Source organism: Onychostoma macrolepis, chromosome 07 (assembly GCF_012432095.1).
Source record: "Onychostoma macrolepis isolate SWU-2019 chromosome 07, ASM1243209v1, whole genome shotgun sequence".
Lineage (NCBI taxonomy): Eukaryota > Metazoa > Chordata > Actinopteri > Cypriniformes > Cyprinidae > Onychostoma > Onychostoma macrolepis.
This window is the reverse complement of record NC_081161.1, coordinates 43,544,347-43,567,394: the sequence shown is the minus strand read 5'-3', so window position 1 is coordinate 43,567,394 and position 23,048 is coordinate 43,544,347. Positions and strand designations below refer to the sequence as shown.

General features: G+C 36.1%; 1 protein-coding gene across 13 annotated transcripts in view; it reads right to left on the bottom strand.

Moving 5' to 3' along the window:
* Nucleotides 1-23,048, bottom strand: part of LOC131544786 (Fc receptor-like protein 5) — a 273,713-nt gene that overhangs the window by 209,125 nt on the left and 41,540 nt on the right. Inside the window, exons 11-25 of one of the 13 annotated variants that reach the window (XM_058783242.1) lie at nucleotides 9,603-9,875; nucleotides 9,151-9,495; nucleotides 8,804-9,076; nucleotides 6,472-6,735; nucleotides 5,611-5,856; nucleotides 5,403-5,510; nucleotides 5,160-5,240; nucleotides 4,348-4,401; nucleotides 4,196-4,261; nucleotides 3,984-4,058; nucleotides 3,837-3,908; nucleotides 3,533-3,586; nucleotides 3,292-3,351; nucleotides 3,103-3,162; nucleotides 1,846-2,840 (exon numbers count right to left, since the gene is read on the bottom strand). The exons of 10 other annotated variants lie outside the window; for them this stretch is intronic. In XM_058783242.1, coding sequence (XP_058639225.1) covers nucleotides 2,833-2,840; nucleotides 3,103-3,162; nucleotides 3,292-3,351; nucleotides 3,533-3,586; nucleotides 3,837-3,908; nucleotides 3,984-4,058; nucleotides 4,196-4,261; nucleotides 4,348-4,401; nucleotides 5,160-5,240; nucleotides 5,403-5,510; nucleotides 5,611-5,856; nucleotides 6,472-6,735; nucleotides 8,804-9,076; nucleotides 9,151-9,495; nucleotides 9,603-9,875 — 2,039 coding nt within the window. In that variant the 3' untranslated portion in view covers nucleotides 1,846-2,832. Of the gene's footprint in view, nucleotides 1-1,845; nucleotides 2,841-3,102; nucleotides 3,163-3,291; nucleotides 3,352-3,532; nucleotides 3,587-3,836; nucleotides 3,909-3,983; nucleotides 4,059-4,195; nucleotides 4,262-4,347; nucleotides 4,402-5,159; nucleotides 5,241-5,402; nucleotides 5,511-5,610; nucleotides 5,857-6,471; nucleotides 6,736-8,803; nucleotides 9,077-9,150; nucleotides 9,496-9,602; nucleotides 9,876-23,048 lie in introns of those variants that run through there. 2 more of the 13 variants (XM_058783243.1, XM_058783244.1) reach the window with 2 other exon arrangements.

Here is a 23,048-nt window from a genome sequence, read left to right as displayed (position 1 = left end):
CGGGTCTAAAATAAAATGGCTGAGAAGGTGTTTGATAAATCTAATACTGTTCTTAAAGCTATTCCCACAGGTTTAATGCAGTGCCATATATTATACAGCCACAACGATACAAAAGAGTCGGCTTTGTTACTGGACAGTGTTGGCATTTATTACAGGAAATGTAATATTAAACATGTTCACCAGATTTTTCTGAGAAACTAAATCTTTCCTCGAGGCAGATCTGCCTTAACTGAGAATGACTAGAGAAGAGCATGACTCCTGCCTCATATTGTTGTTTGTTTGTTTCAATAAGACCAATAAGTCCACTTTAAAATACTGCATAAAATATACTGTTAATTCAACTGTATCCAAATATGTTCATATTCCTACTTAACCATTTAGTATCAAAGATAAAACATAACATTTACTCTTTTCTTTTGAATTTGAAGTTTTGGTTTGAATTGTATTCCCATTTAAACAAACCCCCCAATCTTTGCACAGTATATTATTTTGAAAGATACTGATTGTTATTACATTGTCTCATGCCAACAAATCCAAAGAATATATATATATATATTTTTTTTTTTTTTTATCCATAAAAAAAAATCTGGGCTCACCTCCTATACTCTTTCACATTTGCTGATTCACGGCTGACTCGCATTCCCATCTTTTTGTTTAACTAGCAATAAAAATTGTGTTTGAAACTATTTTGTGGGTTTTTGAAACTATATGAGAAAGAAAAAGAAGAAGAAGAAAAAAAAACATTTCTGACTCTGATTAAGTTTAGACGGCTTTCTTTCATTGGTTGTCACCTGGATCATTTTAGTTGCCCATCTCTATTTCCTTACTGTAAGGGTTAGGGTTACACCCCTTTATTATGTCTTACCTTTTCCTCTTTGTATGTGTGCAATTATTCTTCTTTCTTTGATTTGATTTATTTTATTTTTTTTAGTTAATGAAGGTGTTCTTCTATTTTTACTTATTTATTTATTTTTTAAATTAAAGATTAATTAAAGTAAGTTCTGTCTTCCGATGCTTGATTGTGGAAATGTATTCTCTGATTTTGTACCTCTCTTTTCGAATAACCTGTAATTAATTAAAACATGAATTTCTTACATGTTTATGTTAAGAAAAAAGAGACACAATCATTAAAGAAAACCATTTTTCATAGAGACATTGAGGGGACTCTTAACAGAGCCTTAGAGGTTTTCGAGGTTGTACCCCTTAAAAAAGGGCAACATTTAAAAATAGCAAACACAACAATGTTTCCCCACAACAAGCTTTATGTGGACTCTTTTGTAATACAGTTGACCTATCGGTAAGCCCCGCCCCCCTTGGTTACTGTTGCTCACTCAGACAAACTGCTGCTGTCTTACAATTATCTGTACAAAGGTTTTTCATTTTTATCATATAAATCCTTTTTTAATTTTACATTTAATATTTTAACCTTTTATAAATGAATCCAAACAATCACTGTTAAACAAACATCTTTAAACATTAACTAAAAAAAAAAAAAAAAAGGAAAAATGAACTCTACATGCTCTTTATTCAAACCTCGCACCACTACTGCTTTAGGTTGAGGAGCTCCGAGCTAGTGATGTGACATGACACTGAAGCTTCAAGGCTCAATCTCCATGTGACCCGATCTCAAAATCACACCCCAAACCCTCGCGGTCTTCAGACCATCCCTAATACCCACACTTTGCACTTTAGCACCCTACTTCTTACGTGAAGTATTTGCGTATTTCCTCTATATAGCCCAAGTATTCAAGTGGGTGTGAAGACCGCAATGTAGAACCTTTCATTAATTAACCAATGCACAACACAGGGTTGTAAAAATGTAAGTAAAGTTTATACAGAGTTTTATTTACACAGCTTGCACATTTAATACTTTAACTAACTGATCACAGAAAAATCAACAACATATCTGCAAACAGTTATAAACATTTTAATCATATTAAGAATATAAATACAATATATTTTAAATATTTTCTTAAACAACTCGCATCAAAGGATTCATTTTTTATGCATGCTACTGAAAACACATATTTCCATGTCACACAAGCTGAATGTTTTCGGGCATTATGGTGACTCTCTTGGAGTGGACTGCACACAAGTTTGCGTGTTTATTTATCAAATATAAATTTCATTACACTTTCATTAACTGCATCATATATGAAAGACATTTACATTGCATTTACATTTAGTCATTTAGCAGACGCTTTTATCCAAAGCAACTTACAAATGAGGACAATAGAAGCAATCAAAACCAACAAAAGAGCAACAATGTGCAAGTGTTATGACAAGTCTCGGTTAGCCTAACGCAGTACACGTAGCAAGTTTTTTTTTTTTTTTTATGAAAGAAATCAAGTAGAATAGAAAAAAAAAAAAGTTTTTTTTTCTAGGTTTTTTTGTTTTTGTTTTTGAGTGAAATACATGAAAATATATGTATATAAGAAAAATCATATTTATGTGTCTTAATGGCTTGGGGAAAACAGGCATTATTTAATAAGACAAAGATACATTGTATTTAACTTTATCAACTAAGTGCCCTGTTTAAATACTGTTTATTTATGTGATTGTGGTGCGGCACCAACAGGATAATGTAATAATGTAATAATTTCTAGGGCAGTTTCACGAGTTGTGTTAAACATAAGTGCTCACTGGAGAAAATGTACTATACATTTGTTTTGCTTACATAATGTGTGCAGATAATAGTGCATATGCATCTCAAAAGTATTTCAATCAAGCATAAGCAGAAGCGGTTCACTCTTAAGCATTTCTTAAGCAATACAAGCGTTACTGTGTCTGCTGCTGTGAATGTCTTTTAGCCGTCTGCTGTCTTCACTGAACTCAGGGACCTTTAAACAGAAAATGCAGTTAAAAGACGATGCATGATGCAGGTGATGTGAATAATGAGCTCATTCTGTTGATGATTTACAGTTTTAAGATCGAGGTGAACCTCTGATCATCACAAATAACTAAACTAAATCACTAAAAGCACTTTAAAGTGCACTTAAAAAAAAAAAAGATTTCATGCCACAATCTGCATGAACGAGTGTAAACTGTGAGATTATTGTCAGCTATTGTTAAATTATTGTAGATTTGTAACATAATTCTTACGGGCATTATTCTTCTTCCTAATAGGTTGAGCGTAAGTTGCATAGTCACTAGCATCAGCACCTGAAGAACACAAATGATAAATAACAATGAAAAAGATAAAATATTTTTACATTTCCTGAACGAAACGGTGCATGATGGGTAATATTTAAGGTCAGTGGTTTGACTGTAATAGTGATGTGTTTCTCTCACCTCTGTCTGCGTTGTGCTTCAGTTCAGAGTACAAAGTGTCTCCAGACTCACTGCTCTTCCCTGATACACAACAACAGAGAGAGAACGAATGAACATAATATACATCTGCATCACTGATAATTGATAATACATGATAAGAGAGATCAGAACATTTTATTTTGTATTTTATTTTTATATACACACTTTTTCCCATGATCTGTAACATGCTCATGACAACATTTTAGATCATCTCTTTATTTACCTCTGGGTTTCTGTTTAGTTTTCATTTCAATCATAATATCAGCAAGACCAGCCTCTGTCATGAAAAACAACAGTTTGGTTATCTGACTGTAGTCTGTCTGGGCCTGTTTTTATCATCTCTTAACATCAGTAAAAACATACAGATGTGATTGTTGTGTTATGATTTTTTTGTTACATTTCTGAAATGAAGTTGCATGAACTGGCTCTATCAGTCCTGCTTTCTTTTTTTTATATTATACAATGATTATATCCAAATTAAAAGTGATTAATCGTTGTGTTTAGACGCAGTTTTATTGTCTGTTTACCTTTGGTTTTCTTTTTGCGCTGTGTATTGATCTGTGCATAAGTCAAATCACTGGGCTCCCCAGTATTAAGATCTACAAAACAGAAGAAAAATCAGATTATATGGAATATACTGGAAATATTGTAAGTCAGGAAAAACTGGATCTCACCTTTGCTTTTGCATTTCTTTCCTATTTGTCCAACTTCTGAGTATGTCACATTATTTGTCTCTGCAATGGTCTCATCTGAAAATAATAATAATGATAATAATCATCATCATAATCATGCACATTTTTATTTCATGAATTAGAAATGCATTCATGTTTCTGGTTAAAACTGATGATTGTATTATATAGGTGTAGTTAAGATAGTTTGTTTTAACCTTTGTCCATCTTTTTCTTGACAGTGACCTCTGAATATGTGATATCTGAAAATGTCTCTGGGTCATCTTAAAAAAAAAAAAAAAAAGTCAAGTCAACATGATTGAATGATTATTGATTTTGTATGAAGTGTATGATGTGTTTTGGACTCAACCTTTGTTTCCATTATTCACTACGGTCACGTTATCATAAATGTTATCACAACCTGCTGGACAGAAAACAAGCATTTTGAGGAGAAAAGGTAAAAAAGCAAAACAGTCTTGAACAGAAAAAAAAAAATAATAATAATAAAAAAAAAAAAATAACAATGATCTGTAAAGCTTTAAGTGATAGTTAAAAAATATATTTTTGAAGAATGCTGGGGTCCAAATATTGCTGGACCCGCACTGACTTTTTCAGTGCATGGAAGAAAAAATAAAAATGAACAAGTCAAATCAACATGATTGAATAATTGTTGATTTTGTATGATACATGTGTAGATAGTTTTTAAGGTTTAGGATTCAACCTTTATCTATATTTTTCACCGTCGTCACATCATCATAAGTGTGATCAGAACCTACTGGACAGTAAACAAGAACTTTGAGGAGAAAAGGTAAAAAGCAAAGCAAAGCAAAAAAAAAAAAAAGACATATAAAGGTATACGGGATAGTTCAATTTAAGATTATATGGTTTAAGAGGACACAAATGTGTATAATGGCATGGATATTACAACCCACACTTCCTGTGTCCTCGTAAACCAAATGGCTAAAAAAAAAAAAGAACACTTTATATAATACTAAATATGTAAAACTAAAAAAACAAAAAAAAACAAAAAAAAAAATGTTAATAAATGTTGTTTGGTCAGTATAAAAACAGTAGAATTATATGTCAAGACCCACAGAGATAGCTGTACAAATGTGTGTGTGTGTGTGTGTTTGTATATGTGTGTAACCTATTCCTATTAATTGATCATTTATTGAGGCTGACCAGACTGTAGAGGAGAGTTTTCTGGTTGAGATTCTCCAGATTGATTTGGGACTGATGTCTGGTTAATGTTACGCTGCTGATCTATAATAGAAACAAAGAGCATTATGATCACTTAATCTGCAGTGTTTATAGAGACTCTTTAGGCTGAAATTTAGATCTTCTCATGAGTTTTCATTCAAAAACTTTATCGTTGCTGTTCATTTGTGTTTAATCATTCAAAAAATGTTATGAACTGCTCCACACCTTTGTTCTTCTTGTATCTCCGCAGCAGCAGCAGCAGTGAGATGAAGAACAACAAGCAAACACTCAATCCCACAACCACTCCAGCGACCAGACGAGAAGATGAAGCTGCTGAGACCGGAGAACATGACAAACACACAGATCTGTTAGTGTGAGACATACTGTATTATACTATTACAAAGGTACATAAAACCACTCATTATTCCCAGACCTCTGACTGAGATCCAGCTCTTGGGTGACGGTCCTCTCTCTGTTTTACAGGAGTAGAAACCCTCATGTGACTTTGAGACAGTCGTGATGTTCATCTCTCCTGTCGTCTGATTCTGGACGAGTGATCCGTCTTTATAGAAATCAGCTCCGAGGATCGGGGAGTTTGTAGATCGATGTAAACAGTGTAGAGTCAGAGTATCTCCCTCAATCACAGGATCAACAGAACTCCCCAGAATCACATCACCATCTACACAACACAAGAAATGTGTGCTTACTGCAAGAACATATCAAAACAACATCACAACAATTCATAAGCAAAAATGCTGAAATTTTGCATTGAACCGAAAGTACAGTTCAAAACTTTTTCATGAGTTGTTTATAGTTAGCCCAACCCAACTGTAAGTAAAAATGTGATTTCATATGAATTTGTATAACGTGAATTGTATAAATACATTTGATTTTTAGAAAAAAAAGTAGATCCACTCCTAAACCTAATCATCAGAAAATATACAACTGAAATTGTAATTTATTCAAATTAGCCAGAAATTCATCAAAATTTAAAACTCACAAATTTTAATAAGAGTGTGTTGTGTACTCAGATCAAAATCAAGTCCACTTTGCAGTTTAATTTGACTAAAAACTGCTCATTTAGATGGGAAGAGTCTGTTTTATTTTTAAGTGGCATTTAATGGCATGTTTATCAAAAATCAAAATAATAGATGTGTGTTGAAAAAATTATTCAAACAATTGTACAGCAATGTCAGTCTGTGACCTGCTGTACACAATTAAAAAATGTGTAGACTTTGTAATTAGGATTTAGATTAGAAAGAGTGTAGCTGCTGTGATTAGAAACAGGACTCACCGTGTACAGTGATGTTGAGAGGATGCCGTTTCTCTCCAGATTCAGACTGACACCAGTAAACTCCAGAGTCAGATGTGCTGAGAGAGACGATTCGACATGTAGATCCTGTTTGTTTTGAACAATCTTCTGTGTTTCTGTCTGTGTATCTTCTCACCGTCCATCCAGCAGAGTTCCTCTGATCCTCACAGCTCAGAGAGAGAGAGTCAGACGAGAAGTGTTGACTTCTGCTGGGACTGACCTCCAGAGACACTGAAGGAGAAACACCTGAGAAGAAGAAAACCTCATTCAAAACTGACAGCACACATATGTGTGTAGTAAAATAATCTTTAATGAAGTAATGAAGTACAAATAAGCTGAATTTAGCACTGAAGTTTGAAATAAAAAGGGCCATATGCATATATTATGAGTGTGTATTAGCCCTCTATGGCATGAATTTATATTTTGGATGTGCGTGTGTGTCTGTGTGTGTGTGTGTGTGTGTGTGAGAGAGAGAGAGAGAGAGAGAATACTGGTATTCCCTACATTATGGGGACCACACAAGTATAGTAATACCAGTAAATATTGTCCTTGTGGGTCCATTTTTGGTCCCCATGAGAAAATAAAATTATAAATCATACAGAAGGATATATTTTTTAGTTTTCTGTGAGGGGTAGGTTTAGTGGTAGAAGATACAATTTACAGTTTGTACAAAATAAAAATCATAACGTCTATTAAATATCCGGATCATAAAACATGGACGCCCAATGTGTATGTGTGAATGTGCACGCACATTATGTGTACTATTAATGAAGAAGATTGATATATTTTGCCAGAAAACACTATATTTAGCCAGTTTATGAGCTGATATGTTTGAGGGACAAAATTATATTTCCCATCATTCTCTGTGGCATAATAACAATAATACTGCACATTCTTTGAGTTTTCTGAGCTTGTAAAAACTGCCCAGGAGGACATGAAAGCATCATATCCCTGATTATTCATCTGAGCACATCTCCACCCTATAGCATGATATTGCCTGAACAGAATTGGTCTAATTGCACAATGTTGCCCTGAGGCAACGAACAAAAATACACAGTTTTACTATATAAATAAAAATACAATAAGTCTTTCAACAACCAAACATACTTTCTTACATATTAATGCAAATGCATATATTTTTTTTAAATAAAGTTATTTAAATTTAAACATGTTAAAAAGTGATTTTTATCTTACCAATTTGTGGCACTGTGTACCATGTGGCTTTGCCCCACACCCACAGTTGGCTATGTATTTGCCTGACTGATAATAAAATATTACATTGAATTTATTCTGACTTACTCTGATATCATTGACTCTAATTAATTGTGTCTATAACACTGCAAATCTGCGCTCAGTTTAGTAACGGACTAAAATGTTTTAGAGCTCCGGCTAACACATTGGCATTAGTTATGTATACTTAGACTGTAGAGGCTATTGGGTTTTTCCATTTAGAACAACAGTATGTTGTTGACCAACCTAAATTCAAGTCAGCCTCAACCTCTGATTAGTGTAACATTATTCTAACTAAGTGTACGTGAGAAATCACGGCATTACTTAGAGGAAGTTAAGTTTGTCAACTTGGTTCTAAAGTAATGGTCATGACCTCTGGTTAGATATAGTCTTACCATAATTAAGTGTTTACAGATCTATGGGGACTAATAAAAGTATTCTAGAATGAGTTAAGTATTGCACGAGCCATCCAGAATATTAGTCAATCGCCTCTGTCTGATGACCAAGAATGAAGAGTTTGTGAATATGAGATCTGTATACCGGCCGGTACCAGACTCAAAGTGTTATATGAATAAGATTAATGAGATTCAATACGATTAAAGAGCAAAATAGAATAATCAAATGTCAGAATAATAATAATTAGAAATTAACAAACAACCAATTGGCATTTCAACCTAAATTTCAGATCATAATAAAACGGAGTCAGATTAGAGTTTAAATTAAATTAAAGAACTTTGCGCACTGAAAAGACAGAACACACAGGAAACCTTCATTCACCATTGCATACCTCCGTTGGGCCAATTCGTGGACCTTACATATTATATACTGTATGTACATTTTTTATTGAAAAAAAAATTAAAGGGGTGAGAGTTCCAAAAAGGTAGTTTGTTGCCTGAGAGCAACACTATGCCATAGAAGGTTAGATAGCGCTTCTGATCTGGTTTAGACTGAGAATTGGAGGGAAGTGAGAGCAGGTTTTTGAGGTTTGCAGTGGTCTCAGATGTTCTAGCCCCCCTGTGCCAAAGACTGTAATGAAACACAAATACAGATGAACACAAGCATGAATGCTGTGACACAGACTCACCAGTGATCCACAGTATCTGTGTGTAGTTTGTGTAATAGGCCGGTCGTCCTCTCTCTGCTCTGCACGTATAAACTCCTGTGTGCTGTAGAGCAGCAGGACTGAGAGTGTAAGAGCCTCCAGCTCCTCTGCTGCTGTCTGACAGACGATCATCATCTCTGAACCAGCTGAACATCCAGCCTGTAGAGGAGCCTGTAACCTCACAGATCAGAGTCACTGAGTCTCCTTCAGTCAGCCACGGCTGTGGAGACACTCGCACTGCTGCCCGAGCTTCAGCTGAACAAAACATGACGAGTTATAGAGAGAGAAGCTGTTCACACTGATGATAATCAACAAACACACAAACTCACCCGATACAGTCAGAGTAACAGCATCACTGCGCTGAGAGCATTGTGTGTTTTTCTGTCCTGTACAGGTGTAATTACCGCTGTGAACGTGATCAACACTGCTGATGTTCAACTCTTGTGTTAAACACCAGCTGACAGCATTTCTGTTTTTCTGATTATCAGTTTCACTGGTGCTGCACTCTTCTGTACATCGGTCAGCAGAGTTTTTATACCAGTTTGCTCCCTCTATTTCCCATCTGTACGTCCACTCAGTGTCTCCTGCCCACTTTATATCACATCTGAGAGCGACTGTTTCTCCTCTGAACACTCGTTCATCAGGCCGGACCGTCACCACAGCTTTAGGACTCACTGTTCAAACACAGATTAATGCATTTATTTTTGGTTCAACGTTTTAGGAGTTCTGCAGATATTGTCTCTGATCTGTATGTTTCATCACATACTATATTCTCTCTCACCTGTAACATTTACCCACAGTGCATCACTGTATTGTGTGTAGTAGACTGGTTTTCCTCTTCCAGCTCTACACCAGTACTGGCCTCCATCAGACACTGAATCAATCTGAACTATGTAGGAGTTTGTTTCTGTCTTTGTCTCAGAGTTCAGTGTGTGTTTGTTCCAGTAAAAGTCCCATCCAGCGGCCGGATCCATGCGACAGGTCAAAGTCACTGTGTTTCCTGTCAGCGCAGCTCCTGCAGGATATGATGAGAGTTCAGGCTTTGGCTTCAGATCTGCAGGAGAACAAGAACAGATCTACCTGTGTTAGACAAATCATTGAGTATTTGTATGTATCAGAAAAATTATTCTAACACTGATGCATCCATAACATTCTTCAATTAGCTTAATTTGACTAAAACAGAGGAATGTTTGTCCAGAAAAATAAGAAAAAGTTTAAATTTGAATGCTGTAGCGTCCACTTAGGCTCATTGATGGTTAATTACACTTTATGTTTTAAGAGACCCTTTTAGCCTTTTGACATTTGCATATAAATTACAGACCTGGCCCCACCGTCTACATTTATATGAGTGCTAAATTGCCAATGGTTTTCCCCCACTATCAAAAAGTTGCTAAGCAGATCAACTCTCTGGTCTCCCGTCGGACTTCAAACACATTCCAAAGGGAAGTAAATAGCTACTTTTCCACTGTCGGGCCAGTGCGAGCCAGTGCTTTAAACGGGCTGGCGGGGCTAATAGTCTCAGACCTGTAGCACCGAGCCCAAAATCACGATGCGTTTCCACCGTCGGGCCAGAAGCTCCGCTGTGCTTCACTAAAACCCGCCTTTTACACGCCTCGCTGAACAACGTCACGCAACCCCATCATTTCATCAACAAAGAGAAGCGGTCGTATTTACAATGTTTAGTATGGTAATGTTAATGGCTAGCGAGCATAGTCTTTTGCATCGTTTATAAATATTTCTGCCTTGTATGGTGATCATAATCCACATCGGATCAAGTTATTTCAAACACTCGCTGCTGTCTGAAAGTGAGTTTTGAGCTAAAATTATTTTAAAAGACTTTAATGCTGGTGTTATAGCTGTTAACTTTATGAAATGATCTGCAGCGCTGACGCTCTCAAGACGCGGAGAAACTCCGCCTTTGTTCATAACCACTCCTCTAGTCCCAGTTGGCCCACTTTGGCCCAAGGTTTTCATCGGGCCAGAAAACCCCGGCCGTTGGCTCTGAGGAAGCACCGACGAGGCACGATCAAGTCCCAGAAGTGACAGTGGAAACACGGCTAATGACACCCCAGTGCCAGGCACCAACAGCCTGACTAGACCAGTGGACTTACCTCCTCAAACACAATACACATCACACACACACACACACACACACACACACACACACATAAAGACATTTTCTTTATTTAGGCCATATATAAGCGGCTGTAAATGTATCTGGTATATGCATGTTTTGTATGTATGTTCCCCTATTATATTAGCCGAGTTACAACTCTTTATTTGTATTAGTTAGACTCTAAAGGCCTATATTCAAGTGTTTGAGTGTATCTCTCCTTCAATAACTTCTAGAGGTTTCTTTCTTGGTATCAAAGAAAGATGTACTGATGTACACTATGTGATCGTGAAATGCATCATACAATTGTTGCTATGCTTGAAGTAAAACTGCACCAACTCTCCAGACCAGCAATAAAAATGGAAATATAAACATAAACAGAGACAAAGAAAGTTTCTCCCGCTCAAAATTCATGCCTCTGATTGGCCACTCCACCCAAAAGGTGGGTGTGGATGAGAACTATCAAAAGCCCCTAACTCAGACTAATCGTGGCTCAAAAACCCTTCTTCATGAGACGGACACTACCAAGACTCTTCAAAAACTCTCCTCTTGAGTTTTACCTTCTGGCAGTTTTACCTTCAAGTAACTTTGTCGACTCGCTGTGGACTTTCCTATCTTCAGAAGAACCAGAGGAAAATCTCCAGCTCACCCCTAAAGAAATCATCAAGAACCTCCGTTGTCTATCGCATCAGGACTCTTGTTCAGCAACAAAGCCAATGCAAGTAACCGTTTACAACTATTTAGATGCGTGTTTAAGTTTGAGCCCCCTTTAAAGGTGATTTTGTTGATTCTTTGATGATTCTCATTGGGATGTGGTTAATTGATGTGAAATACTGCCATTCTTTATTGTTCTCTCTCTCTTTCCTCACTTTCTTTCATTCTGTATGTAGATGTTTTGCTTAGTTTAGTTGTATGTTAGCTATAGTTTCATTTATTAAATCCCTTATATTCACAATTGATTGTCTCTGTGTTCTGCTCACAATTTGAAGTCACTGAGTGTTTATCCTTGCTACATGCTAAACTATTGCTATAGCATATAGTACTGCATAAAGTAGGAAACCTATTCTTCCTTGGCCAGGAAAATAACCTTTCCTAGAATTGATAAATTATTAAATTGTCTGCTCGGTGGATGGACAGAGCAAATAATTGTAATATTGATTCTGCTACAGTTAATTCTAAGATCTAATCTAAATATTTAATTATTAATTATAACCACTTATAATTAATTATAAATATTTCCCCTTTGAGCTAATTTGCTACAATGCACATGGCACATCATTATGACAGAGCAAATCCTTCTTTTTTTTTTTTCATTCAGCTGCAGGTTGTGCATGAAATACTCAGGGGCGCAACTGCACATTTGCTGAGGGGTATGCAAGATCAGTGTTGACGCCCCCCTGTATTCTAGTAGCCCCCTAAAACTAAGTCCTGCAGAAACATTTATATACTGTATATAATATGTAAGGTCCACGAATTGGCCCAACGGAGCCAATTCGTGAATGAATATTATTCATTTGCTTCAAATGTTATTAATATTTTTGCACATTTTTATATAAAATGAGAACACTAAGTAAAATTTGCTTTAAAGAATGTCTGCATTTTTTTCATTTTTACTTATAGAGATAATTCATGGAAAATTGGCCATGCTAAATTGAAGATTTCTGCCAAGATCTCACCTGGCAGAAAAACAAATAGGCCCACTATTAAAATGAATGTCATGATTTCCCAGGGTTGCTGCAGGATTTTTAAGCTCAAATTTAAGACTTTTTAAGACCTTTAAGACCTGCACAAATAAAATGTATACCATATGAGCAGGGTAGGGCAATGTCTATGGTAAACTGTAAAATGAATGTAAAAAGCATGATTTACAGTTCAGATAGAAGTTTTCACAAAACAAACAGTTTTATAAAATTATACACTTCACATTTCAGCCTTTAAACCATTTTTTAAGAAAATGGATGAGTCAAAAGTATTAATTATATTAATTTAAACAATTATCAGTAAATTATTATATGTGACCCTGGACCACAAAACCAGTTGTCACGGTGCACACAGAAGAGAGAAACGAGGAACACGCAGACGAGGAGTAACTTCAAAATAATAGTCTTTAATGAGGACATCAGGACAGGGCAAGACAAGGCAAGGTTGACACGGACAGGAACACCGGGGAATAACGAGTAGACCAGACCAAATCTAACTAAACAGGCAGGAACTAAATACACATGACAATTACTGATAATTAGACGAAACACGGCTGGACAAGACTTAACTAATAATCACACTTAACAAGGACAGGAACAAGACCAAATATGGACACAAGAGGCGGGAACACATGACAGACACGACAGAGGACTGACACCAGTCTTAAGTCGCTGGGGTATATTTGTTAGCATGACTACGTCAGACTTCGTACTTCCGCTCAATTTCATTTCGCTTCTGTACTCGAAGCAAAGCGAAGTAGCAGAGTTTGGTATTACCAGGCTATACAGGTGCTGGTCATATAATTAGAATATCATCAAAAAGTTGATTTATTTCACTAATTCCATTCAAAAAGTGAAACTTGTATATTATATTCATTCATTACACACAGACTGATATATTTCAAATGTTTATTTCTTTTAATTTTGATGATTAGAGCTTACAGCTCATGAAAGTCAAAAATCAGTATCTCAAAATATTAGAATATTACTTAAGACCAATGCAAAGAAAGGATTTCCAACTGAAAAGTATGAAAATGAAAAGTATGAGCATGTACAGCACTCAATACTTAGTTGGGGCTCCTTTTGCCTGAATTACTGCAGCAATGCGGCGTGGCATGGAGTCGATCAGTCTGTGGCACTGCTCAGGTGTTATGAGAGCCCAGGTTGCTCTGATAGTGGCCTTCAGCTCATCTGCATTGTTGGGTCTGGTGTCTCTCATCTTCCTCTTGACAATACCCCATAGATTTTCTATGGGGTTCAGGTCAGGCGAGTTTGCTGGCCAATCAAGCACAGTAAAACTATGCTCATTGAACCAGCTTTTGGTACCTTTGGCAGTGTGGGCAGGTGCCAAGTCCTGCTGGAAAATGAAATCAGCATCTCCATAAAGCTTGTCAGCAGCAGGAAGCATGAAGTGCTCTAAAATTTCCTGGTAGATGGCTGCGCTGACTGTGGACATCAGAAAACACAGTGGACCAACACCAGCAGATGACATGGCAGCCCAAATCATCACTGACTGTGGAAACTTCACACTGGACTTCAAGCAACATGGATTCTGTGCCTCTCCACTCTTCCTTCAGACTCTGGGACCCTGATTTCCAAATGAAATGTAAAATTTACTTTCATCTGAAAAGAGGACTTTGGACCACTGAGCAACAGTCCAGTTCTTTTTCTCCACAGCCCAGGTAAGACGCTTCTGACGTTGTCTCTGGGTCAGAAGTGGCTTGGTAGCCCTTTTCCTGAAGACGTCTGAGTGTGGTGACTCTTGATGCACTGACTCCAGCTTCAGTTCTCTCCTTGTGAAGCTCTCCCAAGTGTTTGAATCAGCTTTGCTTGACTGTATTCTCAAGCTTGCGGTCATCCCTGTTGCTTGTGCACCTTTTCCTACCCAAATTCTTCCTTCCAGTCAACTTTGCATTTAATATGCTTTGATACAGCACTCTGTAAACAGCCACACCTTTCAGTAATGACCTACTGTGACTTACCCTCTTTGTGGAGGGTGTCAATGTTCGTCTTCTGGATCATTGCCAAGTCAGCAGTCTTCCCCATTATTGTGGTTTCAAAGAACAAGAGATACCCAGAATTTATACTGTAGGGATGGTCATTTATTCAAACTCAAATGTAAATATTCTAATATTTTGAGATACTGATTTTTGACTTTCATGAGCTGTAAGCTCTAATCATCAAAATTAAAAGAAATAAACATTTGAAATATATCAGTCTGTGTGTAATGAATGAATATAATATACAAGTTTCACTTTTTGAATGGAATTAGTGAAATAAATCAACTTTTTGATGATATTCTAATTATATGACCAGCACCTGTATATTTGTAGCAATAGCCAACAATACATTGTATGGGTCAAAATTATTGATTTTTCTTTTATGCCAAAAATCATTAGGACATTAAGTAAAGATCATGTTCCATGAAGATATTTTGTAAATTTCCTACTGTAAATATATCAAAAGTAAATTTTTGATTAGTAATATGCATTGCTAAGAACTTCATTTGGACAACTTTTTAGATTTTTTTGCACCCTCAGATTCCAGATTTTCAAATAGTTGTATCTCGGCCAAATGTTGTCCAATCCTAACAAACCATACATCAATGGAAAGCTCATTTATTCAGCTTTCATATGTATAAATCTTAATTTTGAAAAATTGACACTTAAGACTGGTTTTGTGATCCAGGGTCACATATTAATTAAATAACATACAAACACATTTTAGTGTTTAGATTTTTATAATGAATTATCTCCTTATCGATCCACCAGTTCACATTTACAGCTACGCGTGTTTGCAGGGTAAAAACATGGGTCGATTTTTGCATTGGTCTGAACAAAAACAACCCAATGTTCCTGCAATACTGGAGGCTGCAGTTCTAGGACTGCATAGGACCCTATTTTTTTGGGACAGCACCATCTATTCCAACAGAGGAGACCTGATTCAAACATCAAACAAACAGATGCAAACAAACAGCACATCAGACGTGAAGCGCTGCAGCTAATTAACTGAAGTCTCGCACAGACACAATTCTTCTTTCCAAGAAAACTGAATTTTAAACCAGAGTATATTGAATATTGAAATAAATTAGGTTAAATATTTCAAGAGGGTTACCAACGGGTATGTTTAGAGTTAGGCGTTGGTTAGGACAATAATTAAATGTATACAATTAAATAACTACATAATTCCTTAAAACTAATAATATACAGAATTGAATACCAAGTGCTATAAAATAGTATGAGCCACTAATATTTAGTCATTTAGCAGATGCTTTTATCCAAAGCGACTTATAAATGAGGACAATGGAAGCAATCAAAATCAACAAAAGAGCAATGATATGCAAGTGCTATAACAAATCTCATTTAGCCTAACGCAGTACATGTAGCAAGAGATTTTTTTTAAATTATATAATAAATAAAAAGAAAACAGAATACAAAAAGATTAGAAAAGCTAGTGTTAGTTTCTTTTTTTTTTTTAAAGAATAGAATTAGAATAGAGAGAGGTGTGACGTTCTTCATTCTCTCTTACATTCTTTTTGGCTCATTAAAAATTAATCTTGCTGCCACTTTCTGGATTAATTGTAAAGGTTTGATAGGACTGGCTGGAAGACCTGACATAATACATACATACAAAAAATAAATAAATAAAATATTTAAAAAACAAACAAAAAAAACTACAGGGTCCTAGAAATCCAGTTCTGAAACTACAGCCTCCGGCTACTCACAACAACAGCCCTATAGGCCTTTATCACAGTCTGCGTGTCGTCACATCCGGCTCCAATTAGTAGCTTAAAGGAATTTCTGCCCGCTTTATTGTCAATGGACAGACAGCAGTTTTGTGAAGAAAATTAAACTAATTTAGTTTAGTTGAACATTGATGCAATAAACGTCAATGTTAAAACTGCATATTTATACCGATTCCATACCATGTATCATGTCATCCTTCATTTTAATGTGTAACATGAGCCTATCTGAGCGACGCGACTGTCAGCGTCAGATTAATGAAGAGCACGCAGCTCAAGTTACTGCCAGAGGAATACTCGGACTGATTTAATTTTAATATTATTTAGTTTATTTTTGAATTATATTTATTGTGATTAACCTCCCGCTCTTGTTCACAGTATAATGATATTCAATCGTTGCACGCAATCACGGAGAATATGATCAAACTTATTTTTAATTATTGTCTATGGGCTGGAAATATTTATTTATTTGAACAACTTAAATTTGATGCAAAAATAGAGGATTGCATCATAAAGTCAGTGCGTGAAAAAATGTGAGCATAATACAAGTTTGCCCTAAACCTTTAATTTAATCATACAGCCTATAGTAATGTTTTAAACATTGGCTATTTTTAATTCTTATTAATGTGATATGTTGTTTATATAGTTTTCTCGCTGTTCTGTAATGAAATAAGGTGATCAGACTGTGAAGAATTGCCTGTACACATACAGTACGGCTCGCGCACTCCTGTTTAAGTCACGAAATACGCATCTGGATATCGTGACAACATATTCCTTCGTTTCATAATACGCAATTAATTGTTGTAAACTGAGATTGGTGTCTTTAGAAGACGTATCTGTGCTGAATTCTACATAAATAATCCACAACAAAGCCGTGCTATGGGCACAGCCATTGATAGAGCCTGCAGCGGAAGTTAATTTACGCTACTATTTGAATCTTCCGCTTTTCGAACGCGGAAGTGTGATAAAGGCCCATTGAAGATGCAGCAGATTCATTCTCTGCCAGCAGGAGGCGCTTTCCAACGGTTTCCCCGGTAACCGCAGAATACAAAGCAGCGCAGCACCAGACTTTGAAACGTGCAGCGCTCATATTTATAGCCTTTTGAAGTTTAATCGTCACATTAAACTGTATCGCGATTCTGGTCTGTACCCAAATTTAAGACCTCTTGAAATCATAATTAAGACAATTTAAGACTTTTTATGACCTTAAATTTGATCAAGTAAATTTAAGACCTTTTAAGACTTTTTAAGGACCCGCGGGAACCCCGTTTCCACTATGACCACTAGATGGCAGCAGAAGATCATTTGTCGTCTCATTTACCATTTCCACTTTGTAATATAGTTATTTTCACATGTTTTGCAAATGGATTTATTATTAGGGCTTACTAATGACTGAATATAAGACATTTTTCTCTTCCAGCCTTCATGAATAATTATATATCAGTTATAAATGTTTAAATACAAGATTGATAGTAGTTATTAAGATTGATGTCGTTTGGAATTTGTCAAATGTGCTTGGAAAAAAATATGATCAGAATATCAACTTGCATAATAATTATGCGCACACTGTATTTTTCATCTTCCGCTGTGATAATGCAAGGAATGTTGTGATTGGTTGTCAAGGCAGCCAATCAGGATTTAGCACTGCACTGCATATATTGCATCCCCCGTTTTTGCGATATCTATCTAAAAAATATTTAGGATTATACTTAAGATTTATGTATTTCAATTGCATATCAAATTTCCATCCATTTTGATTGCATATTTTTTAACTTAAACTAATAAACTTTATGTGATGCAAATTTGTCAACCTTATGTAAATGAAACAAGTAATAAGATTTATGTAATAGTACCAATAAATCCAATTTGTTGTAAATGCATAAGAAATATGTATATGTATTATTAAGTAATAACCCCAATGTACTTAAAATGCATCACATTTACATAGTTTTTATAAATAAACCCACGTATTTCGTATATTTAATTCTACCCCACCCAATCACACTGTGCTACAACAAAATCTAACTACAACACACACAAAAAAAAGAACAGCAAGAACTCCCCGTTACATTATATCAATTTATTAATGCTTCAAAACTTTTGTCTATATATGAGCTAGCAAGACATACTACACAGTGTTCATACATTTGTGTGCAACAACAACAACAAAAAAAACTAAAAGTTCCTTCATATTTACATGCATATTAAGGTTAAACACTATTTTCAAACATTTTTGCCACAATCAACCATACTGCAGAAATAAATGCAAAAAATAAAATAAAATAAATAACAGAACAAAGTAATTTTAACTCTGTTAAAAACATTTTTAACAGAGTGCAGAAATAAGATAAGTTTCCTCAAGAACTGTGCAAATTTGAGATAGACAGATACATGAGGTAAATCGATGATAACAGTACTGCTTACGTTGCACTAACATTTAAAAACAATCTGTGGCATGCAATAATTTAGAACAATAGGACAATGGTCAGAAAAAATGCCATAAGGCTCAGGGGTTGAGTGGCTCTGCACCGCCACACTTTCCATGCATATTTAATTACACGTTAGAGGAGTACATGAGTATGAAAGGAACATTCTACATCTACATTCTAAACTTTTAACACTTAACTTGACTCGAGTACAAAAATTTGACATCTCCAAAAATTACATCTCAATTGTCATCACTGAAGAGTTCTTTGGTGACAGCTTGGTTGTATCCAGGATTTTCTTCAAACGTGCACTTGAGCTCCGTTGCGTAGCTTCACATAAATCAGTCCAAAAAGCATCAAACATTGACACTGCAGAACACCAGCACTCACTGAACGAAAGATGTACATGCTCACTGTTGTCTGTGCGATTCCAGACTCAGCCTCTGCACTTTCACAGTCCTGGAGGATGAACAAACAGAATGAGTCGTGTTCCAACGCCAGTCACAGTGTCATATTCAGACATTTTAAGGACACATTGTTTACAAACTCTGACATTTTGGATATGTACTCATTCAAATGTACAAAAAAAAAAGAAAAAAAAAAAAAGGAGTCACCATTTGGATTTAAATAAGCAAATACCGAAGAGTCTAGAACTGGATGATTATTGCAGTGATTGTTATGTTTCCGGCTTGTTGTATTTTGGCAATAATTCTTTTAACCCAAACTGATGCAGTGTGTAGCTTTTCATTTCTTAAACAACCATGTCGGAGGACGTACCGATGTACACATTCCAGCATGACAATAACAAAATTCATCAGGCTCAATTTGTGAAATAGAGGTTCAGTGAGCATAAGGAATCATTTTCATGTATGAATTGATCACCAGTCCTGAGCTTAACTCTACTGAACGTCTTGAGGATGTGCTGGAGTCGACTTTACAGAGTGGCTAGACTCTCCCATTATCAATACAAGATCCAGGCCAACAACAAATGAACTCTTGATGTAAATAAATGTTGTGATGTTGCATAATGTTGTTTAAACAATGCCACAACACAGCACAATGTTATGAAAGCTATAGGTGGTCCAATGAAATATTAAGAGTGTGCAACTCCTTTTTGGGCAGGCTATGTGAAGTCGACTCCAGCACATCCTAAAGACTTTCAATGGGGATTAGGTCAGGGGCCGGATGCATAAAAGGTTTAGACTAGTCTTAAAAGTCAGTCATCTAATTTTGTTCTTTAAGACTGGTCAAAATTTTTAAAATTCGGTTACATCAAAACATAGATTAGTCTAAGCTGAATCCAAAATATAAAACTGATTACCCCTTGGCTAAATGCTAGTTGGTCAAACTATTTCTTAAGACACTCTCTTAACATAGAGACTAAGTTTATGCCCAGGACTCTGTGGCGGATGATCTTTCACAGTTTGTGCCTGATGAATCTTCACATTGTTATCCTGGAATATAGACATGGGTTCGACGTCCGCCCTGATTGTTTGAGAAATAAAAGGCTACACACTGCATCAGTTAGGGCTAAAAGAATTGTTGCCAAAAACACAACGTGCCAGAAACATATTAATCACTTCAATAATGAGTCAATCCTTAAATATCAAGTATTTACTCATTTAAATCCAGACAGGGACCTTTTTTGGCCTGGCAGTATAAAATAAGAATTAAATGTATAGCCAGTTATTTTGAACTGTACTACCTTACGGAGAAGAGAATTCTGATGGAACTGGACACAGCCTAGAGGTCTGCATTCCCGCGGCTGTCCTGCGGGAAGCGCGGGACCCGACCAGATTTCTTGCGACGCGGGATTAAATTCCCGAATAAAACGCGGTTGCGGTCAGTAACTCTGGTGCAGTTTGAACGGGAGCGGGCGGTCTAACAATATCCCGTTTCCGACGTCTTTTCAGAACAGCATATCTGCGCTTTATTCAAGCACCGGTACAGCCTGCACTATACTGTTATGCACGCACTGATATTAGTGTAATATGATATCAACTGAACTAATAATACATATATATATATATATATATATATATATACACACAATGAAATTTGTCAAATTTGTGATGGGCGCGTTCGAAACACTACTTAATGAAGCTTTGAAACATTAGCTAATCTTTTGTTTCAAATCAGTGTTTCGGAGCGTGTATCAAACTGGCCAGATCACGTGATTTTACCAAACAAAGCTGTGTTACGTCACACTGTTTCAAAACGTTTTGAAACTCCGATGGTTCACCACTCGGGGGTGCTGATCTCAAAGTGAACCCATGAACCACTTCTGGTTGCCCAGTTAATTATGAAATCTCACAAAATTTTACTATAAAAAATAAAGAATTCAGGGCCAGATGTTGTGGGCTAAAAAAAAGATAACTCCCCTTTAGCACAGATGGCTATATGGTTTAAAAAATGTGTAAAAATACATTCAGTACTTTCAGCCTACAAATCACATCATACCTTAAAATAACAAAATGAGCTTACGGTAGAATTAAAACCACCTCCTTCTCCTGACTGATAACACTACTCTTGCCTGTTGTTTTTTATTGACAGCTCTAATGAAAACACTTAAATAATAACATAAATACATAAATGAATTATTTAATTAAATCATTAATTTAGTTCATTATGTGTTAAGGGTTTGATACTTAAATAAAACATAACACAATCACTGATTATTTAATAGTATTTAAGTGTTTATTATTTATTTTTAAAAATGGTATTTCTAAAAAAACATTTCCATTTGTTTTGTAAGTTTGGTCTGAGTTCTTGATGCTTTTACCATGTCTTCACCAGCAGGTGTCTTCAGCATGTGCTGTTTCAAGTGCTTCGAAACATTGAATCATTTTTCGAAGCAATTGGTTCAATTGATTCAATGCTTCGAAAAGCTTCGTTTCTCCCATCACTATGTCAAATAATGCTGCCTTCACGTGCTATTTCCTATTTCCCACTTATGAAGTCGCGATTACGAGCTTGTCGTATTCAAGTGCTTTAATGTCGGAAAAAATAAAATGTAGCATCCCATTGGTTGACAATCATAAACATTCACCGCGCTATACATGCAGTTCGCTGACAATTCTGGAATTTCGGTAAAATACATGCTTATTTCACTGCTTATAAAACATACAATATGCTTTGCATGATCGTTCATATCTAGCCTATAAATGCACTACTTTAGCGACAAGACAAAGGGATGTAGTTGTTGTGAGAACAGCATTGACAGCAGCAATGGTTGTCCCCTCCACCATGTTTAAAGTTTATGACCCGCCCAACTTGGAAACTCGGGTATCAAAATTATTTCAGAATTTCCCAGTAGTAAATACGACTTGAGAGGCCGTTCACGTCCAATTTCCGATTAGGAAACTCGTATTTACGATAATTCCGATAGCACGTGAAGGCAGCATAATATACACTGAGTACAGATAACATATATCTTACCTTGCAAATAGATTATGATCCAGGCTGCTCCAATGCAAAATGGTGAAGAGATTCAGGAGAATGTTTCTTCTGGCGCTGTTTTTTTTTTTTTTTTATTTGCACGTGCATTACCAAAGCGGCTTTAGACAGTCAGTGTGGAGTACCGCCACATACCGACTGGAGGACAGTAAACGACTCCATTTGGATGTAAACCAATCTCATGCAATGAGATTGCATGATTAATTGGATCTGATTTAGGGCTGGGCGATAATTCGATAACGATAATTATCGCGATATAATTTCTCCTCAATAAAACGATATGAAGAGGTCGATAAATGTTCGATATAATATGTATGTGCCAAAAGCGGAACGAAACAGCGCGCCTCATTTTGAATCGCGCAACACGGACCGTTTATCAGCTCGGATCAAAGTCAAACTGCCGCGCGGTGCGAGCTCACTAGAGATGCGTTTACTCGCAGATGAGACGGTCACGCGAGCAGTAAACAGCGCTGTGAGATCGAAGCGATTGCATTCAGCGATGAACACACATTATTCTGTGATTTAAACTAGTTTAGAACCAAACAGGAGAAACACTGTGTGCAACAAGACAGTCAGAAGGCTTTCAAGTTTACACATCGCCATAATTTACCATGGATTTACTGTAGTAACACTCACTGCACCATGGTATTGTGGCAGAAATGTGGGATATTCACATTGAATTTTATTACAGGAGTAATGGTGTAAAATTATATTGTGTGCATTATACTGAATGTTTTTAGACTACTGTTTTTCATACAGGCTACCTAAAAATCATATAGTTATATATATA